Source organism: Oncorhynchus tshawytscha, linkage group LG12, assembly GCF_018296145.1.
Source record: "Oncorhynchus tshawytscha isolate Ot180627B linkage group LG12, Otsh_v2.0, whole genome shotgun sequence".
Taxonomy (NCBI): domain Eukaryota; kingdom Metazoa; phylum Chordata; class Actinopteri; order Salmoniformes; family Salmonidae; genus Oncorhynchus; species Oncorhynchus tshawytscha.
The window spans coordinates 69,345,171-69,363,842 of NC_056440.1; the positions used below are offsets into that span (position 1 = coordinate 69,345,171).

The window sequence follows — 18,672 nt, forward strand, 5'->3', positions numbered from 1 at the left end:
AATAAGGAGACCTGTGTTTTGTGACCGTAGAGTACGTGTAGGTATGTATGGCATAAACAATTCGGAGAGATAGGTATGAGCAAGTCCATGTAATTGACACGTCTACTCCCACTCCTCCCCTCCGGCGTTCGACGTCGCCAGTCTACTAACCACCGGTCCTGGCATCCATCATTACACGCACCTGCAGATCATCATGATACTTACCTTCCTGATTACCTCCCCTATATCTGTCACTCCCTTGGGTTCCTTCCTCAGTTAGTATTGTTCCTGTATTTACGAGTAAACACCACTGTTATGTTGTCTCGTTTCATGTTTGTTGTTTTATTAAACGTTTCTCTTGTACCTGCTTCGCAACTCACAGTGTCATCGTTACAGTAATGCTTTGTAGGTTAGCAGTAAAACCTTGAAATTAGCCTTAGCCTTAACAGGAAGTCAAAAAGTAGAGAGGCTAGCACTAGAGTAATGTGTTCCAATTTTGTGGTTCTAATCAAGATACTAGCAGCCGTATTTCAAATCAAATTGTATTAGTCACATGCGCCGAATACAACAGGTGTAGACCTTACAGTGAAATGATTACTTATGAGCCCCTAAACAACAATGCAGTTGAAAAAAATATGGATAAGAATAAGAAATAAAATTAACAAGTAATTAAAGAGCAGCAGTAAAATAACAATAGCGAGACTATGTACCTGTACAGAGTCAATGTGTGGGGGCACTGGTTAATTGAGGGAATATGTACATTTACTGTAGGTAGAGTTATTAAAGTGACTAGGCATAGATGATAACAACAGAGTAGCTGCGGTGTAAAGGGGGGGAGCAATGGCAATAGTCTGGGTAGTCTAGGTAGAAGCTGTTTAGAAGCCGGTAGCGCTCCGGTACCACTTGCCGTGCTGTAGCAGAGAGAACATTCTATGACTAGGGTGGCTGGAGTCTTTGACAATTTTTAGGGCCTTCCTCTGACACAGCCTGATATAGAGGTCTGGATGGCAGGAAGCTTGGCCCCAGTGATGTACTGGGCCGTTCGCACTACCCTTTGTAGTGCCTTGCGCTCCGAGGCCGCGCAGTTGCCATACCAGGCAGTGATGCAACCAGTCAGGATGCTCTTGATGGTGCAGCTGTAGAGCCTTTTGTGGATCTGAGGACCCATGCCAAATATTTTCAGTCTCCTGAGGGGGAATAGATTTTGTCGTGCCCTCTTCATGACTGTCCTGTCTTGGGGTGCTTGGACCATGTTAGTTTGTTGGAGATGTGGATACCATGGAACTTGAAGCTCTCAACCTGCTCCACTGCAGCCCCGTTGACGAGTATTCCTTTTTCCTGTAGTCCACAATCATCTCCTTTGTCTTGATCACGTTGAGGGAGACGTTGTTGTCTTGGCACCAAACGGCCAGGTCTCTGACCTCCTCCCTATAGGCTGTCTCGTGGTTGTCGGTGATCAGGCCTACCACTGTTGTGTCATTGGCAAACTTAATGAGAGGGTTGGAGTTCCAGTCATGAGTGAACAAGAGGGGTCTGATCACGCACCCTTGAGGGGCCCCTGTGTTGAGGATCAGCGTGGCAGATGTGTTGTTACCTACCCTTAACACCTGGGGCTGGCCCGTCAGGAAGTCCACGATCCAGAGGGAGGTGTTTAGTCCCAGGGTCCTTAGCTTATTGATGAGCTTTGAGGGCACTATGGTGTTGAATGCTGAGCTGTAGTCAATGAATATCATTCTCATGTGGGTGTTTCTTTTGTCCATGTGGGAAAGGGCAGTGTGGAGTGCAATTGAGATTGCATCATCTGTGGATCTGTTGGGGTGGTATGCAAATTGGAGTGGGTCTAGGGTTTCTGGGTTAATGGTGTTGATGTGAGCCATGACCTGGCTTTCAAAGCACGTCATGGCTACAGACGTGAGTGCTACAGGACGGTAGTCATTTAGGCAGGTTACCTTAGTGTTCTTGGGTACAGGCACTATGGTGGTCTGTATTTTGCACTAACTGAACATTATTTAGTGCTTTATCCAGATAACCAGAGAGTGGAGCATTGCAGTAGTCTAATCTAAAAGTTACAAAAGCATGGATTTGTTTACTGCATCATTTTTGTACAAAGTTACAGATTTTTGCAATGTTACGAAATGGAATAAAGCTACCCTTGAATTATTCTTAATATGTTCATCAAAAGAGAGTCCAGAGCAATCAGAGGTCCTTCACATTTTTGAGACAACTGTACAACCATCAACATTCATTTTTAGGTCAAACAGCAGATCTCTTTGTTTCTTGGGACCTAGAACTTGCATCTCTGTTTTGTCCGAGTTTAAAAGTACAACATTTGCTGCCATCCACTTCCTTATGTCTGAAACACAAGCTTCCAGGTTAGGCAATTTTGGGGCTTCACCATGTTTAATCGAAATGTTCAGCTGTGGGTCATCCGCATAGCAGTGAAAGTTGACATTGTGTTTCCGAATGACATCACCAAGAGGTAGAATGTATAGTGAAAATAATAGCGGTCCTAAAACGGAATCTTGAGGAACACCGAAACTTTTTTTTGATTTGTGAGAGGACAAATCATCCAAAGAGAGTAAATTATATATTTTCTGACAGATAAGTTCTAAACCAGGCAAGAACTTGTCCGTGTAGACCAAAGAGGGTTTCCAATCTCTTAAAAAGAATGCGGTGATAGTGTCCCAAGCGGCACTAAGGTCTAGGAGCACCATGACAGATGCAGATCCTTGGTCTGATGCCATTAAAACGTCATTTACCACCTTCAAGAGTGCCGTTTCAGTACTATGATGGGGTCTAAAACCAGACTTGAGCGTTTCCTATGCAATCGTGGCCAAAAGTTTTGAGAATGACACAAATATACATTTTCACGTCTGCTGCCTCAGTTTGTATGATGGCATTTTGCATATACTCCAGAATGTTATGAAGAGTGATCAGATGAATTACAATTAATTGCAAAGTCCCTCTTTGCCATGCAAATGAAGTGAATCCTCAAAAAACATTTCCACTGCATTTCAGCCCTACCACAAAAGCACCAGCTGACATATTAGTGATTCTCTCGTTAACACAGGTGTGAGTGTTGACGAGGACAAGGCTGGAGATCACTCTGTCATGCTGGTTGAGTTCCAATAACAGACAGGAAGCTTCAAAAGGAGGGTGGTTCTTGGAATCATTGTTCTTCCTCAGTCAACCATGGTTACCTGCAAGGAAACACGTGCCGTCATCATTGTTTTGCACAAAAAGGGCTTCACAAGCAAGGATATTGCTGCCAGTAAGATTGTACCTAAAGCAACCATTTATCGGATGATCAATAACTTCAAGGAGAGCGGTTAAAATGTTGTGAAGAAGGCTTCATGGCGCCCAAGAAAGTCCAGCAAGTGCCAGGACCGTCTCCTAATGTTGATTCAGCTGCGGGATCGGGGCACCACCAGTACAGAGCTTGCTCAGGAATGGCAGCAGGCAGGTGTGAGTGCATCTGCACGCACAGTGAGGCAAAGACTTTTGGAGGATGGCCTGGTGTCTAGAAGGGCAGCAAAAAGCCACTTCTCTCCAGGAAAAACATCAGGGACAGACTGATATTCTGCAAAGGGTACAGGGATTGGACTGCTGAGGACTGGGATAAAGTCATTTTCTCTGATGAATCCCCTTTCCGTTTGTTTGGGGCATCCGGAAAAAAGCTTGCCCTGAGAAGACAAGGTGAGCGCTACCATCAGTCATGTTTCATGCCAACAGTAAAGCATCCTGAGACCATTCTTGTGTGGCGTTGCTTCTCAGCCAAGGGAGTGGGCTCACTCACAATTTTGCCTAACAACACAGCCATGAATAAAGAATGGTACCAATACATCCTCCGAAAGCGACTTCTCCCAACGATCCAGGAACAGTTTGGTGACGAACAATGCCTTTTCCAGCATGATGGAGCACCTTACCATAAGGCAAAAGTGATAACTAAGTGACTTGGGGAACAAAACACCGATATTTTGGGTCCATGGCCAGGAAACTCCCCAGACCTTAATCCCATTGAGAACTTGTGGTCAATCCTCAAGAGGCGGGCGGACAAACAAAACCCCACAAATTCTGACAAACTCCAAGCATTGATTATGCAAGAATGGGCTGCCATCAGTCAGGATGTGGCCCAGAAGTTAATTGACAGTATGCCAGGGCAGATTGCAGAGGTCTTGAAAAAGAAGGGTCAACAAATATTGACTCTCCATCAACTTCATGTAATTGTCAATAAAAGCCTTTGACACTTAAGAAATGCTTGTAATTATACATCAGTATTCCATAGTAACATCTGACAAAAATATCAATGACACTGAAGCAGCAAACTTTGAGAAAATTAATATTTGTGTCATTCTCAAAACTTTTGGCCACGACTATACATTATTGTTTCTTCAGGATGGCAGCGAGTTGCTGCACAACAGCTTTTTGTAAAAATGTCGAGAGGAATGGGAGATTTGATATAGGTCGATAGTTTTTACATTTTCCGTATCAAGGTTTGGCTTTTTCAGGAAAGGCTTTTTTTAGCTAGTTTGGTACACATACGGAGGTTAGGGAGCTGTTATTATGATCAACATAGCAGGGCCTAGCACAGGAAGTAGCTCTTTCAGTAGTGTAGTCGGAATAGGGTCCATTAGGCACCTATTCAGCGTAGAACTTTCTTGTATACTGGAGCCTCAGAATGGAATGAGTTGCCACTGCCCATACAAACGACGTCCTCTCTGGGAAGCTTTAAAAAATAAGTTTGATGTCCTCTGTGCCCATATGACGATGTAACTGCAATGATGAGATGGATGTTCTTTTTATGTTTTATTATCACAATGCCATACTGTGTCCAACTTGCCTAGCTATCTTGTCTCAAGAGGACCACAATGGAAATAAGCCCCAGACTTTGTGTGTTATCCTCCATGATTTTACTCATGTGCATATATGGCTTTTTCAAGTTGTGTGGGCTTGTTTTGTAAATTGGTAGAATTAAACTAAACAAGGTGTTACGGTTTTCTTCCGTCGAAGGAGAGTCGGACCAAAATGTAGCGTGGTTAATTCGATACATCTTTAATGAAGATGAAACACAAACAATACTAAACAACAAACGGACCGTGAAAACCTATACAGCCCAAACACTCAAAGAATATGGCTGCCTAAATATGGTTCCCAATCAGAGACTACGATAATCACCTGCCTCTGATTGAGAACCGCCTCAGGCAACCATAGACTTTTCTAGACAACCCTACTAAGCCACAATCCCAATACCTACTAAAACCCCAATACAAAAACACACCACAAAATAAACCCATGTCACACCCTGGCCTTGCCAAATAAAGAAAGAAAACACAAAATACTAAGACCAGGGCGTGACACAAGGGTAGGGGACAGGTTAAAGAAATATTTTTAAGGATTGAGACATGGATTACAGTGGCAAGAAATGGTAGGTGAACCCTTTGGAATTACCTGGATTTCTGCATAAATTGGTCATAAAATTTGATCTGATCTTCATCTAGGTCTCAACAGTAGACAAACACATTCTGCTTAAACTAATAACACACAAACAATTATACATTTTCATGTCTTTATTGAACACACCGTGTAAACATTCACAGCGCAGGGTGGGAAAAGTATGTGAACCATTGGATTTAATAACTGGTTGACCCTCCTTTGGCAGCAATAAACTCAACCAAACGTTTTCTGTAGTTGCGGATCAGACCTGCACAGCGGTCAGGAGGAATTTTGGATCATTCCTCTTTACAAAACTGTTTCAGTTCAGCAATATTCTTGGGATGTCTGGTGTGAACTCTCTTGAGGTCATGCCACAGCATCTCGGGTTGAGGTCAGGACTCTGACTGGGTCACTTCAGAAGGCGTATTTTCTTCTGTTGATGACATTCTGTTGTTGATTTACTTCTGTGTTTTGGGTCGTTGCCCTGTTGCATCACCCAACTTCTGTTGAGCGTCAATTGGCGGACAGATAGCCTTACTTTCTCCTACAAAATGTCTTGATGAACCCCCTCCACAATACTTTACAGTTGAGATATGAGGTTTTGATGTTGGTGTGCTGTGCCTTTTTTCTCCACACATAGTATTGTGTGTTCCTTCCAAACAACTCAACTGTAGCTTCATCTGTCCACAGAATATTTTGCCAGTAGCACTGTGGAACATCCAGGTGCACTTTTGCAAATTTCAGACTTGCAGCAATGTTTTTTTTGGACAGCAGTGGTGTCCTCCCATGAACACCATTCTTGTTTAGTGTTTTACGTATCGTAAACTCGTCAACAGAGATGTTAGCATGTCCCAGAGATTTCTGTCTTTAGCTGACACTCTAGGATTCTTCTTAACCTCATTGAGCATTCTGCGCTGTGATCTTGCAGTCATCTTTGCAGGATGGCCAGTCCTAGGGAGAGTAGCAACTGTGCTGAACTTTCTCAATTTATAGACAATTTGTCTTACCGTGGACTGATGAACATCAAGGCTTTTAGAGATACTTTTGTAACCCTTTCCAGCTTTATGCAAGTCAACCATTCTTAATCTTAGGTCTTCTGAGCTCTCTTTTGTTCGAGGCATGGTTCACATCAGGCAATGCTTCTTGTGAATAGCAAACTCAAATGCTGTGAGTGTTTTTTTTATAGGGCAAGGCAGCTCTAACCAACATCCCCAATCTCGTCTCATTGATTGGACTCCAGGTTAGCTGACTCCAATTAGCTTTTGGAGAAGTCATTAGCCTAGGGGTTCACATACTTTTTCCAACTTACACTGTGAATGTTTAAATGATGATTCAATATAGACAAGAAAAATACAATAATTTGTGTGTTATTAGTTTAAGCACACTATGTTTGTCTATTGTTGTGACTTAGATGAAGATCAGATCAAATTTGATGACCAATTTATGCAGAAATCCAGGTAATTCCAAAGGGTTCACATACTTTTTCTTGCCACTGTATATATGTGTGCCATTCAGAGAGTAAATGGGCAAGACAAAATATTTAAGTGCTTTTGAACGGGGAATGGTAGTAGGTGCCAGGCGCACCGGTTTGTGTCAAGAACTGCAATGTTGCTGGGGTTTTCACACTCAACAGTTTCCCGTGTATTGTAGGCATGGTCCACCACCCAAAGGACATCCAGTCAATTTGACACAACTGTGGGAAGGGTTTGTATTTGTATTTCTTAGGGATCCCCTACTCTTCCTGGGGTCCAAACATATTAAAGCACTTACATTACATATAAAATAAAATATAAAACAGTAAATCATATAACATTATAACACCATTACATATCTACAATACAAAATGTTTAATACCACCATACGACAATGTAACAATGTATTCATATAATTGTTATATAATTGTTAATAATAATATATAATTGTTATATAACAATAATTGTTATATAACAATATAACATATAACATTGTATGCATATCAGGGTGGCAGGGTAGCCTAGTGGTTAGAGCGGTGGAAAAGCAACTGAAAGGTTGCAAGTTCAAATCCCCAAGCTGATAAGGTACAAATCTGTCATTCTGCCCCTGAACAGGCAGTTAACCCACTGTTCCTAGGCTGTCATTGAAAATAAGAATTTGTTCTTAACTGACTTGCCTGGTTAAATAAAGGTTAAAAACTATAGTGTGTGTGTGTATCTTCACAGTCCCCTGTGCCATAAGGTATTTTTTTTCCTGTGTTTTAAATCTGATTGTACTGCTTGCATCAGTTACCTGATGTGGAATAGAGTTCCATGTAGTCATGGCTCTATGTAGTACGGTTCTGGTCTTGGGGACCCTGAAGAGAGTCCCCACCTCTGGTGGCATGTCTTGTGGGGTATGCATGGGTGTCAGCTTGTTAACACATCTTACAAAAACAAATAGTCAAGAAGTCAATCTCTCTTCCACTTTGAGCCATGCGAGATTGACATGCACGTCATTAATGTTAGCTCTCTGTGTACTTTTAAGGGCCACCCATGCTGCCATGTTCTGAGCCAACTGATGTTTTCCTAAATCCCTCTTTGTGGCAGCTGACCACACTACTGAACAGTAGTCTAGGTGCGACAAACCTAGGGCCTGTAGGATCTGCCTTGTTGATAGTGTTGTTAAGAAGGCAGAGCAGCACTTTATTATGAATTGGAGTCAACATGGGCTAGTATCCCTGTGGAATGCTTTCAACACCTTGTAGATTCCATGCCCCAACAAACTGAGGTTGTTCTGAGGGCAAAAGGGGGTGCAACTCAATATTAGGAAGGTCTCCTTAATGTTTTGTACACTCAGTGTATGTCTGTAGATACTAGACAAGAGTTGAGGAAGCGTTTACACCCCAGTATCTCTACCTGCACATTCATCTTCTTCCGATCTACCATTCCAGTGTTTAATTGCTATATTGTAATTACTTCGCCACCATGGCCTATTTATTTCCTTAACTTACCTCATTTGCACTCACTGTATATAGACTTTTTTGTTTTCTTTTGTTCTACTGTATTATTGACGGTATGTTTTGTTTATTCCATGTGTAACTCTGTGTTGTTGTATGTGTCGAATTGCTACGCTTTATCTTGGCCAGGTCGCAGTTGCAAATGAGAACTTGTTCTCAACTAGCCTACCTGGTTAAATAAAGGTGAAATAAAAATAAATAAAAGATAGAACATTGTGATGAAAAGGTATTGACAGTTTGCTGCTGGTGTTTCCTCTGTGTAGAGAAGGTGCATAAGGAGCTGGACAGTGTGCTGGGAAGTGAGAAGTCCCCCTCGCTGGCGGACAAAAAGAGGATGCCCTATGTGGAAGCGGTGCTACATGAGGTCCTGCGCTTCTGTAACATCGTGCCCCTGGGCATCTTCCGCGCCACCACTCAGGACACACTGGTGAGCGGCTACAACATCCCCAAAGGCACCATGGTCATCACCAACCTGTACTCTGTGCACTTTGATGAGAAGTACTGGTGCGACCCTGGAACCTTCTCACCACATCGCTTCCTGGACAGCAATGGAAACTTTGTCCGACGGGAAGCTTTTCTACCCTTCTCTCTGGGTGAGTCTGGCTTCTTTCCACTCTTAGGCCCCCAAAGAGAGTAGCACACTCTCACACACATACTGTACACACCCTCTTACTTGAATGCCTCTCCTCTTGCCTAATCTGTTTCAAATATTTGTATTAAACACACACAAGAATGGTGTATAGGTATACAAGACAGGTATACAATTCTTATCTAAACATAAAAGAGCGTACAGGAACAACAAGACCCAGAGTTCTGGGTGCAGAACAAATAATACAAAACACGACATACAAAACAAGGACACGTAGAAAGAAAGAGGGAAGATGTCCCCCTATCCCCCACTTATCCCCCCCAACTGCTCAGGTGGCAGGGCCAGCACATGCTGCCCAAAGGTAGATTAAAATATTACAATTGAGAGTGCGTTAATAAATACAAATTCACAGCGCCGACTCGTCCAAGTAGGAGAGGAAAGGCTGCCAGATTTGATCAAATGTTGCTAATTTATTGTTCAGAATATATCAAATTCTTTCTAAGTGTACAGTGTTTGCCAGTTCACTGAGCCATAATTTGGTAGAGGGCGCTTCCCTCCTTTTCCAAAACAACAAGATTAGTTTTTTTGCCGAGATGAGACCGTACGAGATTAGTTGTTTTTGGGGGTTGGTTAATCCGTTTAGGGACTCAGATACTCCCAGGATTATCAGAAGCGGGTCTGGATCTATTGAAGTCTCCAAAACTTCAGAGAGGATCCCAAAAATTCCACACCAATAACCATGCAAGCTAGAGCATAGGGCAAAGCAGTGGAGTAGTGTACCCTGCATAGCCTGACATTTATCACATGTAGGGGATGTGTCAGGAAATATCCTATGCAGTTTAGTTTTGGAATAGTGTAATCTGTGTAATACCTTGAATTGTATGAGACGATGTCTGGAATTAATGGAGCATGTGTGGATATACTCCAAGCTCTCTTCCCAGTCTGCCACCGAGATGTCAGTCCCTAGTTCTTCCTCCCATTTTGCCTTGATGGCATCTGTAGAAGGTGTGCTAACAGATTGAAAAGGATCATATAGACGCGATATCAGTTTATCTGAGGTGGGGCATATTTTTATGCATCCGTCAAACATGGAAGGTTTAGCATTCCCAAATGTTGGGAGGTGTTTTCTAACGTAGTCTCTAATTTGTAGGTATCTGAAAAAATTACTTCTGGGAAGATTATAAGTTTCCCTCAGCAACTCAAAGGAAGCAAAGGTCCCCTCTATGTATAAATCCCCTATGGTACTTATCCCCAACTCTCCCCATCGCTCAAAGGTGTTATCAAGGTTAGAAGGAGGCAAAGGAGGGATTCCTGGCGACAGGGAGCATGAATGACATTGGTCTAAGCTCAAAGTGGACTTTAATTTGCTTCCAGATTCGGACTGTGCTATGTATAATAGGATTGTTACAATAAAGTGACATCTCCAGGTTGACAGGCGACAAAATCACAGCGCCAATAGAGAAGGGGTGACACTCCTCACGTTCCATACTAAGCCAGCTGGATCCCGGAAGTACGTTGTCCAACAGAAACGTAACAACGCGGAGGTTAGCGGCCCAGTAATAAAATATCAAATTTGGGAGAGACAATCCTCCTTCCATCTTGGATTTACAGAGGTGTTTTTTTACCTATCCTGTGTGTTTTATAATCCCAGATGAAAGGATTGATAATTGAGTCCAGTTGTTTATGAAAGGATTTAGGTATGAATACTGGGATGTTCTGATATAGGTAGAGCAGTTGTGGGAGGAAGACCATTTTAATGGCATTAATTCTTCCGAGCAGAGAAATTGGTAGAGTTCTCCAAAATAGTATGTTTGCTTTGAGTTTTTGTATCAGAGAGGGGAAATTCTCTTTAAATAGTAAAGAGTATTGTTTGGTAACTAAAATTTTTCTGAAGATAACTTAAATGGGAGATGTTCTAGCCAGGAGGTATTTTGCGACCGTATGGGCATTAATTCACTCTTGTTCCAATTTATTCTGTATCCCGAGAAGGTACCAAATAAATTGATCACATCAAGAATAGCTGGGATACTAGCCTGGGGTTCTGTTAGATAGAGGAGGATGTCATCTGCGTATAGGGAGATCTTATTTAGGGTATCTTTAGTATTATAGCCGTGTATTGCTGCATGAGATCTAATCGTCTGAGCGAGCGGTTCGATAATTAGGGCGAAGAGCATAGGAGACAGCGCACAACCCTGCCTTGTCCCCCTATTGAGGTTAAATCGGGGCGACAATGATTGGTTAGTGAGTATTCTGGCACAGGGGTTCCTGTATAAAAGCTGGATCCAATTTATGAACCTATCTCCAATATTACATTTCTGTAGGACCTTGAATAGATAGGGCCACTCAACTTGGTCAAAGGCCTTTTCGGCATCAAGAGATATGACGGCAAGGTCCACGTTGGGTAACCTCTGAGAATACATAATATTGAAGAGGCGCCTGAGATTGAAGAATGAGTTTCTGTAGGGATAAAGCCGGTCTGATCCGAATGGACCAACTTGCCAATTAAAGTGCTAAGCCTGTTAGCCAGAGTTTTTGCTAAAATCTTTTGGTCTGTATTAAGGAGAGATATTGGTCTGTATGACCCTACCTCTTCTGGATCTTTACCCTTCTTATGTATAACTGTAATGAACGCTTCGTCCAAAGTAGAAGGGAGAGCTCCATCCTCATTGGCCTGAACCAACATTTTGTGCAAGTAGGGAGAGAGCATGTTGCTGAATGTTTTATAGAATTCACCAGGGTATCCATCTGGGCCGTAGCGTACGTATCCATCTGGACCGTAGCGTACGTGTAGGTATGTACGGCAGGACCAAATCAGAGAGATAGGTAGGAGCAAGCCCATGTAATGCTTTGTAGGTTAGCAGTAAAACCTTGAAATCAGCCCTTGTTTTGACAGGAAGCTAGTGTAGAGAGGCTAGCACTGGAGTAATATGATCAAATTTTTTGGTTCTAGTCAGGATTCTAGCAGCCGTATTTAGCACTAACTGAAGTTTATTTAGTGCTTTATCCGGGTAGCCGGAAAATAGAGCATTGCAGTAGTCTAACCTAGAAGTGACAAAAGCATGGATTAATTTTTCTGCATCATTTTTGGACAGAAAGTTTCTGATTTTTGCAATGTTACGTAGATGGAAAAAAGATGTCCTTGAAATGGTCTTGATATGTTCTACAAAAGAGAGATCAGGGTCCAGAGTAACGCCGAGGTCCTTCACAGTTTTATTTGAGACGACTGTACAACCATTAAGATTAATTGTCAGATTCAACAGAAGATCTCTTTGTTTCTTGGGACCTAGAACAAGCATCTCTGTTTTGTCCGAGTTTAATAGTAGAAAGTTTGCAGCCATCCACTTCCTTATGTCTGAAACACATGCTTCTAGCGAGGGCAATTTTGGGGCTTCACCATGTTTCATTGAAATGTACAGCTGTGTGTCATCCGCATAGCAGTGAAAGTTTACATTATGTTTTCGAATAACATCCCCAAGAGGTAAAATATACAGTGAGAACAATAGTGGTCCTATAACGGAACCTTGAGGAACACCGAAATTTACAGTTGATTTGTCAGAGGACAAACCATTCACAGAGACAAACTGATATCTTTCCGACAGATAAGATCTAAACCAGGCCAGAACATGTCCGTGTAGACCAATTTGGGTTTCCAATCTCTCCAAAAGAATGTGGTGATCGATGGTATCAAAAGCGGAACTAAGGTCTAGGAGCACGAGGACAGATGCAGAGCCTCGGTCCGATGCCATTAAAATGTCATTTACCACCTTCACAAGTGCCGTCTCAGTGCTATGATGGGGTCTAAAACCAGACTGAAGCATATCGTATACATTGTTTGTCTTCAGGAAGGCAGTGAGTTGCTGAGCAACAGCCTTCTCTAAAATTTTTGAGAGGAATGGAAGATTCAATATAGGCCGATAGTTTTTTATATTTTCTGGGTCAAGGTTTGGCTTTTTCAAGAGAGGCTTTATTACTGCCACTTTTAGTGAGTTTGGTACACATCCAGTGGATAGAGAGCCGTTTATTATGTTCAACATAGGAGGGCCAAGCACAGGAAGCAGCTCTTTCAGTAGTTTAGTTGGAATAGGGTCCAGTATGCAGCTTGAAGGTTTAGAGGCCATGATTATTTTCATCATTGTGTCAAGAGATATAGTACTAAAACACTTGAGCGTCTCTCTTGATCCTAGGTCCTGGCAGAGTTGTGCAGACTCAGGACAACTGAGGTTTGGAGGAATACGCAGGTTTAAAGAGGAGTCCGTAATTTGCTTTCTAATAATCATAATCTTTTCCTCAAAGAAGTTCATGAATTTATCACTGCTAAAGTGAAAGTCATCCTCTCTTGGGGAATGCTGCTTTTTAGTTAGCTTTGCGACAGTATCAAAAAGGAATTTCGGATTGTTCTTATTTTCCTCAATTAAGTTAGAAAAGTAGGATGATCGAGCAGCGGTAAGGGCTCATCGGTACTGCACGGTACCGTCCTACCAAGCTAGTCGGAAGACTTCCAGTTTGGTGTGGCGCCATTTCCGTTCCAATTTTCTGGAAGCTTGCTTCAGAGCTCGGGTATTTTCTGTGTACCAGGGAGCTAGTTTCTTATGAGAATTTGTTTTAGTTTTTAGGGGTGCAACTGCATCTAGGGTATTGCGCAAGGTTAAATTGAGATCCTCAGTTAGGTGGTTAACTGATTTTTGTCCTCTGGCGTCCTTGGGTAGGCAGAGGGAGTCTGGAAGGGCATCAAGGAATCTTTGTGTTGTCTGTGAATTTATAGCACGACTTTTGATGTTCCTTGGTTGGGGTCTGAGCAGATTATTTGTTGCAATTGCAAACGTAATAAAATGGTGGTCCGATAGTCCAGGATTATGAGGAAAAACATTAAGATCCACCACATTTATTCCATGGGACAAAACTAGGTCCAGCGTATGACTGTGACAGTGAGTGGGTCCAGAGACATGTTGGACAAAACCCACTGAGTCGATGATGGCTCCGAAAGCCTTTTGGAGTGGGTCTGTGGACTTTTCCATGTGAATATTAAAGTCACCAAAGATTAGAATATTATCTGCTATGACTACAAGGTCCGATAGGAATTCAGGGAACTCAGTGAGAAACGCTGTATATGGCCCAGGAGGCCTGTAAACAGTAGCTATAAAAAGTGATTGAGTAGGCTGCATAGATTTCATGACTAGAAGCTCAAAAGACGAAAACATCATTTTTTTTTTGTAAATTGAAATATGCTATCGTAAATGTTAGCAACCCCTCCGCCTTTGCGGAATGCACGGGGGATATGGTCACTAGTGTAGCCAGGAGGTGAGGCCTCATTTAAAACAGTAAATTCATCAGGCTTAAGCCATGTTTCAGTCAGGCCAATCACATCAAGATTATGATCAGTGATTAGTTCATTGACTATAATTGCCTTTGAAGTAAGGGATCTAACATTAAGTAGCCCTATTTTGAGATGTGAGGTATCATGATCTCTTTCAGTAATGACAGGAATGGAGGTGGTCTTTATCCTAGTGAGATTGCTAAGGCGAACACCGCCATGTTTAGTTTTGCCCAACCTAGGTCGAGGCACAGACACGGTCTCAATGGTGATAGCTGAGCTGACTACACTGACTGTGCTAGTGGCAGACTCCACTATGCTGGCAGGCTGGCTAACAGCCTGCTGCCTGGCCTGCACCCTATTTCATTGTGGAGCTAGAGGAGTTAGAGCCCTGTCTATGTTGGTAGATAAGATGAGAGCACCCCTCCAGCTAGGATGGAGTCCGTCACTCCTCAGCAGGTCAGGCTTGGTCCTGTTTGTGGGTGAGTCCCAGAAAGAGGGCCAATTATCTACAAATTCTATCTTTTGGGAGGGGCAGAAAACAGTTTTCAACCAGCGATTGAGTTGTGAGACTCTGCTGTAGAGCTCATCACTCCCCCTAACTGGGAGGGGGCCAGAGACAATTACTCGATGCCGACACATCTTTCTAGCTGATATGCACGCAGAAGCTATGTTGCGCTTGGTGATCTCTGACTGTTTCATCCTAACATCGTTGGTGCCGACGTGGATAACAATATCTCTATACTCTCTACACTCGCCAGTTTTAGCTTTAGCCAGCACCATCTTCAGATTAGCCTTAACGTCGGTAGCCCTGCCCCGGGTAAACAGTGTATGATCGCTGGATGATTCGCTTTAAGTCTAATACTGCGGGTAATGGAGTCGCCAATGACTAGAGTTTTCAATTTGTCAGAGCTAATGGTGGGAAGCTTCGGCGTCTCAGACCCCGTAACGGGAGGAGTAGAGACCAGAGAAGAATCGGCCTCTGACTCCGACCCGCTGCTTAATGGGGAAAACCGGTTGAAAGTTTCTGTCGGCTGAATGAGCGACACCGGTTGAGCGTTCCTACAGCATTTCCTTCCAGAAACCGTGAGAAAGTTGTCCGGCTGCGGGGACTGTGTCAGGGGATTTATACTACTATCTGTACTTACTGGTGGCACAGACGCTGTTTCATCCTTTCCTACACTGAAATTACCCTTGCCTAACGATTGCGTCTGAAGCTGGGCTTGCAGCACAGCTATCCTCGCCGTAAGGCGAGTACAGCGGCTGCAATTAGAAGGCATCATGTTAATGTTACTACTTAGCTTCGGCTGTTGGAGGTCCTGACGAATCGTGTCCAGATAAAGCGTCCGGAGTGAAAAAGTTGAAAAAGTTGAGGAAAAAATAAATAAATATATGAACGGTAATTAAAAAGTGAAAACCGTAAAGTTGTCAGGTAGCAAAACAGGTTGGCAACAAAACGCACAGCAACTCGAAAACAAGCCTGCAAGTTGTGACCGGAAACATCCCAAAAACTGACATTTTTTCCCATTCCTCCTTTCAAAACAGCTCGAGCTCAGTGAGGTTGGATGGAGAGCATTTGTGAACAGCAGTTTTCAGTTCTTTCCACAGATTCGATTGGATTCAGGTCTGGACTTTGACTTGGCCATTCTAACACCTGGATATGTTTATTTTTGAACCATTCCATTGTAGATTTTGCTTTATGTTTTGGATCATTGTCTTGTTGGAAGACAAATCTCCATCCCAGTCTCAGGTCTTTTGCAGACTCCATCAGGTTTTCTTACAGAATGGTCCTGTATTTGGCTCCATCCATCTTCCCATCAATTTTAACCATCTTCCCTGTCCCTGCTGAAGAAAAGCAGGCCCAAACCATGATGCTGCCACCACCATGTTTGACAGTGGGGATGGTGTGTTCAGGGTGATGGGCTGTGTTGCTTTTACGCCAAACATAACGTTTTGCATTGTTGCCAAAAAGTTAAATTTTGGTTTCATCTGACCAGAGCACCTTCTTCCACATGTTTGGTGTGTCTCCCAGGTGGCTTGTGGCAAACTTTAAACGACACTTTTTATGGATATCTTTAAGAAATGGCTTTCTTCTTGCCACTCTTCCATAAAGGCCAGATTTGTGCAATATACAACTGATTGTTGTCCTATGGACAGAGTCTCCCACCTCAGCTGTAGATCTCTGCAGTTCATCCAGAGTGATCATGGGCCTCTTGGCTGCATCTCTGATCAGTCTTCTCCTTGTATGAGCTGAAAGTTTAGAGGGACGGCCAGGTCTTGGTAGATTTGCAGTGGTCTGATACTCCTTCCATTTCAATATTATCGCTTGCACAGTGCTCCTTGGGATGTTTAAAGCTTGGGAAATCTTTTTGTATCCAAATCCAGCTTTAAACTTCTTCACAACAGTATCTCGGACCTGCCTGGTGTGTTCCTTGTTCTTCATGATGCTCTCTGCGCTTTTAACGGACCTCTGAGACTATCACAGTGCAGGTTTATTTATACGGAGACTTGATTACACACAGGTGGGATTGTATTTATCATCATTAGTCATTAAGGTCAACATTGGATCATTCAGAGATCCTCACTGAACTTCTGGAGAGAGTTTGCTGCACTGAAAGTAAAGGGGCTGAATAATTTTACACGCCCAATTTTTCAGTTTTTGATTTGTTAAAAAAGTTTGAAATATCCAATAAATGTCGTTCCACTTCATGATTGTGTCCCACTTGTTGTTGATTCTTCACAAAAAAATACAGTTTTATATCTTTATGTTTGAAGCCTGAAATGTGGCAAAAGGTCGCAAAGTTCAAGGGGGCCGAATACTTTCGCAAGGCACTGTATATATACATACACACCTATATACATACATATACATGTATGTATACATACCCACACAAACAAATCATATATAAAAATATATATTTAAAGAATATGTATATACATCCATATGCACATATACACATACACACATTCATACCCCAGAATAACAATCTACACTGATTTAAAATATACACATACATAATACTAAAATGCTAAGAGAAAATAGTAATAAAGTACAAATAGTAATTATATGTACACACACCTACACAGACATAAGCACTGCAGAGGGCTGGTGGGACTCTAGTCGGGAGAGAGAACGGCACAAAACATCAACTTGCTAACCAGGTGTCTGCCCCCTCCCAACCACCACCCCCAGTCCCTCGCAAGCAATAAATAAATGGTATGGCAGTAAGAATAATGTAAGGATTGTAAAATAAATAACGAAACAAAACAAAAGTGGGGGAATATAAGTATATCCGTCCGAAGGTGTCAGTGATCAAACCTGGAAGTAAAAAATATGCATCGCTCTGAGCACAGCCGGGATGAAAGTGAATTTAACGTTAAATGAGAGCTCTGACCGCCATTCATTGGTCTGCTCAGCGTCTTACATGTTCGGTAGCCCTTGTTGAGCCCGTTTAATACGTTTTCACCCAATATGGTATAGTATGGATTCGAGGCCTTGAGCAGACCCTAACACACAAGGCACTCTAACCTGTACGGGGGATTGGTGTATATCCCCGGATAAACTTCTCTGCGTCCAAAACCGAGGAGAGCCAAATCTTCTCACCGGAAGGCGGGGTAATTCTTAGTCTTGCAGGGAAGAGTAAGGCTGGGTGAAGATGGAGTTTGTAGAGTTTGGTCATGACATCTCCATAGTCGGCGCGATGCTTTGCCACATCGGGCGCATAATCCTCATAGACACGGAATAGATGCACTTTATGTGACAGGTTGCCCCTCATTCGAGCTTCACGCAGGATAAGATCCTTGGTCTTGAAACTGTGACAACAGATGATTACTGGGCGAGGACATTGGCCCGGTCCAGGCACTGGGACAAGGGAGCGATGTGCGCGGTCCAGCTGGGGATCCGAATCCAAAACATCCGATCCCATTGCATCCTTCAATAGCTTGGCGAAGAAGTCGGTGGGGCGAGAGCCCGCCTCTACCCCCTCTGCCAGACCAACAACGTGAAGGTTATTACGTCTGGATCGGCCCTCCAGGTCCACCACTTTCACAGAAAGCCTCTGCACAGTATCCTGCAATGACGTGCATAGCTTCTCTAACTCGTCGATCCTACCAGCGTTGAATTCAGAAGCTTTCTCAAGGTCCACAATACTCTGGCCATGCGAAGCGACCGTTCGAATGATGCTCTCGATTTTGGTGTCCAGTTCAGCAATAGTGGCCTTAAGATCCTCAGCTATAGCAACACGTAGCTCCCCCAAAGCCCGGGTAAGTTCTGTAAGTGTCACGTTGTTGCATGTGCCTCCCGCCATGTCTGTCTCGTTGTTTAGTGGGGAGTAGGCCTCCGCTGTGGATTTATTGTCCTTTGGTCGCTTATTACTCGGCATTTTCATA

The 18,672-nt window shown here is 43.0% G+C and overlaps 1 protein-coding gene across 1 annotated transcript in view; it reads left to right on the forward strand.

Annotated features, from left to right (window-relative positions):
- Positions 1 to 18,672, forward strand: part of LOC112263818 (vitamin D 25-hydroxylase-like) — a 35,426-nt gene that overhangs the window by 14,147 nt on the left and 2,607 nt on the right. The window contains exon 4 of the mRNA XM_024440434.2: positions 8,647 to 8,976. Within this exon, the coding sequence (XP_024296202.2) occupies positions 8,647 to 8,976 (330 nt within the window). The remainder of the gene's footprint in view (positions 1 to 8,646; positions 8,977 to 18,672) is intronic.